Source organism: Montipora foliosa, chromosome 10 (assembly GCF_036669935.1).
Source record: "Montipora foliosa isolate CH-2021 chromosome 10, ASM3666993v2, whole genome shotgun sequence".
Lineage (NCBI taxonomy): Eukaryota > Metazoa > Cnidaria > Anthozoa > Scleractinia > Acroporidae > Montipora > Montipora foliosa.
Window position 1 is genome coordinate 18374805 of NC_090878.1, and position 7500 is coordinate 18382304.

The 7500-nt window shown below is 42.6% G+C and overlaps 1 protein-coding gene across 4 annotated transcripts in view; it reads right to left on the reverse strand.

Moving 5' to 3' along the window:
- Positions 1–7500, reverse strand: part of LOC137974438 (tetratricopeptide repeat protein 28-like) — a 91965-nt gene that overhangs the window by 8268 nt on the left and 76197 nt on the right. For 2 of the 4 annotated variants that reach the window (XM_068821414.1, XM_068821412.1), the window contains one exon: positions 1–2747. This exon is cut by the window's left edge and continues 1020 nt beyond it. The exons of 1 other annotated variant lie outside the window; for it this stretch is intronic. In XM_068821414.1, coding sequence (XP_068677515.1) covers positions 1–2689 — 2689 coding nt within the window. In that variant the 5' untranslated portion in view covers positions 2690–2747. Of the gene's footprint in view, positions 2748–2769; positions 3711–7500 lie in introns of those variants that run through there. One more of the 4 variants, XR_011117460.1, reaches the window with a different exon arrangement.

Below are 7500 nucleotides of genomic sequence, written 5' to 3' on the forward strand. Positions count from 1 at the left end.
TTTCGATTTCCTTTTGCCTAAAGTTTATTCCACTTCCTCCTCTCAGAAGCCAAAAACTGATAGTGTCCCCTTCAAGTGCTATGAAAACTGTTTGTAAGCGCAGATATTTCATAACTGCGGAGAAGGTTTCCGTCGTCGCAACTGCCGAGGAAACTTCTTCATCAACTCCAAATTGCACCTTCAAAATGTCTGTCAAAGCCTGTGCTCGTCCTTGTTCAGCAGCAAACAAAGCCTCATCAACCTCTCCATTCTTTAAAAGTGCTGTCCATAGAGCTGTGTATGCAAACTGATATTTGACGCGAAAACTGATTTTCCATGCATCTTCTGATTGAAGAAGACACCTTGTTTCATCGAAATGTTTTATGCTTAGACGATAAAAATTAGGGGCTTTGCACAACGAGCCTAAATTCTCATGAACAAGACCAAGGTTATAGCAACCGGTTCCCTGATCTACTGGATCCTCCGTTTCCTTGGAAATAGTAAGCTGTTGTTCGTAAAGGAGAAGAGCATTTTGAAGCTCACCCATTCTGTCATAAGTGTTGGCGAGATTACCAATGGCCTCTCCCTCCCCGGCCCTATTTCCTACTTCTCTTGCAATGCTAAGATCCTGTTCGTGATACTCTATGGCTTGCTTCAAATTGCCTAGACTGAGATAAGCGTTGCCGAGATTACCATTGGCCGTGCCCTCCCCGGCCCTATCCCCTACTTCCTTTGCAATGCTAAGATGTTGTTCGAAATACTCTATGGCTCGCTTAAAATTGCCCAGACTGAGATAAGCGTTGCCGAGATTACCATTGGCCGTGCCTTCCCCAGACCTATTCCCTACTTCTTTTGCAATGCTAACATGTTGTACGTGATACTCTATGGCTCGCCTAAAATTGCCCAGACTGAGATAAGCGTTGCCGAGATTACCATTGGCCCCTCCCTCCGCGGCCCTATCTCCTACTTCTTTTGCAATGCTGAGATGTTGTTCGTAATACGCTATGGCTCGCTTAAAATTGCCCAGACTGCGATAGCCGTTGCCGAGATTACCATTGGCCTTGCCCTCCCCGGCCCTATCCCCTACTTCTATTGCAATGCTGAGATGTTGTTCGGAATACACTATGGCTCGCTTGAAATTGCCCAGACTGTGATAAGCGCTGGCGAGATTACCATTGGCCTTGCCCTCCCCCGCCCTATCCCCTACTTCTTTTGCAATGCTAAGATGTTGTTCGTAAAACTCTATGGCTCGCTTAAAATTGCCCAGATTGCAATAAGCGTTGCCGAGATTACCATTGGCCTCTCCCTCCCCGGCCCTATCCCCTACTTCCTTTGCACTGCTTAGATGTTGTTCGTAAAACTCTATGGCTCGCTTAAAATTGCCTAGACTGCGATAGCCGTTGCCGAGATTACCATTGGCCTTGCCCTCCCCGGCCCTATCCCCTACTTCCATTGCAATGCTAAGATCTTGTTCGAGATACTCTATGGCTCGCTTAAAATTGCCCAGACTGAGATAAGCGTTGCCGAGATTACCATTGGCTCTACCCTCCCCTGCCCTATCCCCTACTTCTTTTGCAATGCTGAGATGTTGTTCGTGATACTTTATGGCTTGCTTAAAATTACCCAGATTGTGATAAGCGTTGCCGAGATTACCATTGGCCCCTCCCTCCGCGGCCCTATCTCCTACTTCTTTCGCAATGCTAAGATGTTGTTCGAAATACTCCATCGCTTCCTTAAAATTGCCCAGACTGAGATAAGCGTTGCCGAGATTACCATTGCCCTTGCCCTCCCCCGCCCTATCCCCTACTTCTTTTGCAATGCTGAGATGTTGTTCGTGATACTTTATGGCTTGCTTAAAATTACCCAGATTGTGATAAGCGTTGCCGAGATTACCATTGGCCCCTCCCTCCGCAGCCCTATCTCCTACTTCTTTCGCAATGCTAAGATGTTGTTCGAAATACTCCATCGCTTCCTTAAAATTGCCCAGACTGAGATAAGCGTTGCCGAGATTACCATTGCCCTTGCCCTCCCCCGCCCTATCCCCTACTTCTTTTGCAATGCTGAGATGTTGTTCGTGATACTTTATGGCTTGCTTAAAATTACCCAGATTGTGATAAGCGTTGCCGAGATTACCATTGGCATTGCCCTCCCCAGCCCTATCTCCTACTTGTTTTGCAATGCTAAGATGTTGTTCGTGATACTTTATGGCTTGCTTAAAATTGCCCAGACTGAGATAAGCGTTGCCGAGATTACTATTGGCATTGCCCTCCCCGGCCCTATGCCCTACTTCCATTGCAATGCTAAGATATTGTTCGTGATACTTTATGGCTTCCTTAAAGTTGCCCAGACTGAAATAAGCGTTGCCGACATTACCACTGGCGTCTCCCTCCCCGGCCCTATCCCCTACTTTTTTTGCAATACTTAGTTGTTGCTTGAGGTACTTTCTGGCCTTTTTAAAATTGCCCAGACTGTGATAAGCGTTGCCGAGATTGCCACAGGCGTTTCTCTCTCCAGCACTGAAACCTATTTCTTTAAAAATCCTTAATGCTTCTGTGTAATCCCTCTTAGCCTGTTTAAAATAAGCCAAGCCATAATAATAACCGCTCAGATTGAAATAAGCAATACCCTCCCCTTTTCTGTTTCCCTCTTTTCTGGCAACGCTAAGCTCTTGTATATGCTGCTCGAAAACGTTCATCTTTTTGTTTGCCATTCTTGATTACAAGAACTCTTGAGAACAAGGAAGGTCGTCTTTGAAAGAGAGGGCACTCCTTGAAAAATACGAAAGAAAGCATGAGAAATTCAATGCACTGTTCACAAATGCGGCAGGTACGTACTTAGCCAAACCAACACTAAAGAGACCGCCGGTCATTATGAGTCTAACAAAGACAATTTTGTGTTCTTGACGTCAAACTCTTTACTTCTTTTGTTGAGCCTTTTGATTGAAACTAAATTTTTAAAAACAGAATTGACCGCACAAAATAGACGTATTTGAATGGCGTAAATGTGTCCCATATCAGACTTAACTCAGCCAAAGCAATACTGTTGTCTTTTTGTCATCATATTTTCCTGATCAAATCAAATTGCTCTTGTGATATCACTGCTTAAAGCTGGTTGTCAATCACTTTTTATGACATACAGACTGCTCTAAATGTCCCCTGGATTCCCAAAGTTGCTCTAGAAAGTAATTATCTACAACCGTCTTGTAAGTAGCTTAAACTAGAAGTTACTTATATCAAGCGAAGTTACATTACACTAAAACTACGTTTTCTCTACTTTTCGCATTACTAACTCTTTACCACTGATTGACCTGTACAAGACGTCATCTTGCGCTTGATAACAGTGAACATGCCATAGGTGTGTGTTTATTTACATTATAAGGCCTTTGTTACAGTGGATAGAAAAAAATTCTGCTTCATAAACGTGAATACTAAGGTGTCCATTACGTCGGCGTAATTTGTTTGGTTTCACTTCCATTGATATATGCACCCGCGCTCCGAAAGGATTCATTCTCGTTCCCTTATTTTTGTTATCCTATGTTCATGACTTCAGAGATGCATTCAACTACCAGACCTGATTTTATTTGCAATTGCTGATATGACGATGCTAGTCTCTTAGGTCTGATTATTTGGTTACCTAGTTCAAGGCAAAGAAACTTCCATTAAACTCTCGGAAAACTAATTCTTTATTCCATTTAAGCATCGAGAGAAAAGACGTCATCTTTCAATGCAAATCTGCAAAAATTATTAAAGAATTGAACAAATCGTAGAACGGTCTTTCTTGGGGATGTGCTTGACTAACATCCTTCTTGGAAACCCTGTATTTCTCAATTGGCTTTTAAAATCTCTGAATCTATAGCATTTAATTTCAGGTATAGTTGTTTTTCTAAATTTTGTTAAAGAACTCTGTACTACTGTTTAGTTTATCCTTATAGTCATTATTGTATTATTGTGCATGTACAAATCCAATCTTCGTAGTCCTGTCTCTTTGCAAAGCGTACAGTCAAAATAGTTCCGAAATCAATCACTGAGACCCAATCTTCAAAGAAATAGAACTATCAAATTTTAATTTCGGATATTAGATTACAAGAACTGGGTAAATTTATGTGTTCTTATAAACATTCTCTTCCACCATCAAGGTTTTATTCATAAATTTCTACTGAAAACCACGTCTATGACTTTTTCACTAGATTTGAAGAATGATTTTCACCTTCAACTCTGTAAAACTATTCTTCGCAACTTCCGCTACCTTCTAAGAACTAGAAAGCTTGTGGCAAAAGAAAAGAGGTTTAAACTGATGTATACTTCCCTTTTTTTGCAACGGAAACACGAAATAAACAAAACTAAAGCTTTAGAATACCCTTCAGATTTATCAAATTGTATGGCACCCACTTTGAAATAGGGAGACGAGTAAGGCTTCGAGAACGCTATCTAAAAACATCATTTAGCATTATTGTAATTTTGTGAGTATTGCAAGTCGTTTGGCGTGAAAGGTGCACATAAACATCCCTGAACTAAACTTGTCATGAATGCGTTGCTAGTGTTTGGGGAGAAAATTGAAAATTCATCATCAGGTGCTCTCGTCCTCCACAAGACCTCAAGTTTGATCATTTCACGTCGTTGTCAAGACAAGAAGGCAAAGAAATGTATCAAAATGAAAAACGCACGTGCAGCGCGTGCAAAACTATTGATTTTGCTCATTGAACCTATTTTTATGTTGCGTTCTCATAGCCATTGTCATCGTCGGCCTTTCTTAGGCCTCGTCCACGCTCATCCGGATATTTTTGAATCTGCAACTTTTTCTTTCCGAATTTAACAACAACAAGTTCATTTCGCATTTGAGAGGTTTACAGTAATGGGCCACCCCAATAGTAATCATTCCAATGGCAGATGGTGACATTCATTTGTGCATCGACATGAGGCGAGCAAGTGGGTCAACACCCAATATCAACTGTAGATGAGGTGCTGCACAACATAAATGGTACAAAGGTTTTTAGCAAGCTGGTGGAAATACCACCAGCTGAAACTTCAGCAGTCAAAGGTCACGCTCACCCTTGTAACACACAAAGGCTATACAAATAAAAGTTTTAAATGTTCGGAGTAAGTCCGGCAAGTGAGGTCCACCAACATGGGATATCTATTCCTCAACATGAGATATTTTCACGGCTCTGCCCAAGACCATGGAACACCTAAAACAGCATGGCTTGCGATTCAATGTTGACAAATGCTTGCTTAGTGTAGACAGGTTTAAAGTGTTTATGGGCATCATCCTGTCTGAGAAAGGAATCAGCCCGATAAAAGAAAGAGTTAGAGCTCGCAAGAGGCTGCAAGAGTCAGCAAAGTAAGAAGCTTTCTAGGGCTGGCTAATTACAGCAGCACATTCATTGTTCGCTTCGCTGTTATCACAGAGCCGTTCCAAACCCTGCACCCGTATCGAACGTTGCGTGATCCACTTAAAACCCTTCAATGTGACTGACTGGCCCTCATTCCTGTTTGTTAAATCACTACCTCCGCAGACTGAAAGCGAAAACAATGACAGTGATGACAGCTATTTTAGAGGCCCTCTCCGTTGATGACTGCGTCCTGATGGCTCATAAAGAGCCAGTTCTCCTGATGTTCGTCAACAAATTTGCAGAGGCAGCCAACCTCTTCGGTCTCCACGTCAGTCTTGACAAAACAGAAGTCTTGCTTCAGCCCGCACCACTATCTGTAGTTCACTGCCCCTGTATCTCCATTGACGGCACTGAACTGAAGACTTTGGCGGGATTCACGTACCTCGGCAGTGTAATCTCCAATGACGCTTCCCTAGACAAAGAGATCAACAGCAGAATCTGCAAAGCAAGCCAAGCACTTGGCAGACTGAAATCACGACTGCTAAAACAGCACAATATTAAGCTAACAGGGAAGCTAAAAGTCTATCAAGCTGTTGTCTTCCCCAGCCTCCTGTACGGAAGTGAAACTTGAACTTTGTATAGGAGACACATCAAACAGCTAGAACGCTTCCATATGCACAGTCTGCGCTCAATCCTTGGTGTTCGTTGGCAGGATAAAGCCACCAACCTTGAGGTCCTAGACAGAGTAGAGAACACTGGTATAGAAGCTATGATATTGAAAGCTCAACTTCGTTGGACAGGATATGTAATCCGTATGGATGACTCCAGAATCCCAAAACAGCTCCTATACGGCGAGCTTTGCCATGGGAAAAGAAAGAGGGATAGGCCTCTTAAGCGCTTCAAAGACAATATTAAGGCGAACGTTAAGTATGCTGACATACCCCGAAACCAGCTTCAGAAACGAGCACAAGAACGCGGTGGCTGCCTCGATTTTTTATTTGAATTTTGAGAAAAACGGTGCGGGCTTTACAAGGACTTTTATGGTATCTTTCTCTCACAATTTGAACTTTTGCTTTATCGGGTCTAAAAACACTTGTCTTTGCCTTGTGTTCTTAAACCCGATAAAACACAGATGCTTGTTTTTTAAACACTACTTCATTAAGTAGCACAGATCACACCATGACTGGCAAAAGCCATGCCGAATTGTTGTTCAACGGGAAGATGAGAGGGAACATGACGGAAATGATGCTGATTGTCACTTACACACCTAGAAACTCAGAACAGACATGCAGATGTTAAACCAAAGACCAAAGAACATGCAGATAAGGTATTCAAGAGGGTGAACAAATACTAGTCAGACAAGAGAAGAATTATACGTTTTCCACACCATTTAACCCAACACCATTCCAAGAAATCAGAAAGACCAGCAATAGTGTTACTGTGGATGAAGATCCGAGTTGCACTCAATACTCAAGAAATACCTCCATGTAAAAGGTTTATGGCAGGGGATTCCACCCGTACACTAGAAGCATCACCAGTAAGAGCCGAGAAGAGTACAGTACGTGCCACAACCCCATGTCAAGCTATGGGTTAACCAACCACAACAATACCCGCGACACCATTAAGTTTACCTCTGACTAGGAATGCACCATTAGCACAAGTAAGTGCGGAGAATAGGGACAAAGCAGTTCTTATCCGCAGGGATATTGTGGCCGACCGGACAACAGTGCCACCCACGCCAGTCCTTCCAGCTCCACCAAGGAGTAAAACACCCTAGAGCCAGCCAAGACTTCAGGAGTGATTACAAAAACTTTGTCTTGGAATAACAACCTAGTCATTATCTATGCTCTTGATCAAATAGATGTGGAAGTTTCCATTTAACCGATTTGGAACTTGGCACTTCCATAGAAGATCTTCCTGAAACACTCCAAAATACCATTAAACACGAAGACGCACTATAAAAGGCGTGGTGCCTTAGGCACATGCACATGATTTATCAATCAAATGTGGACGCATTCGAGAGTTCTGTGATAATTTGTTCAACAAAAGAGTCCCTTATGGCAATGTTTCCGTAATATGTCAAAATGTTATCTGTTGTTCTTTTGTGAAACCCCCAGTCCCTTTCCTTTGCGCTGTAAATATCTTTTCAGGATTCCGTCTCTGTGCTGCTGCTTGTTGATCACCATCTTGGA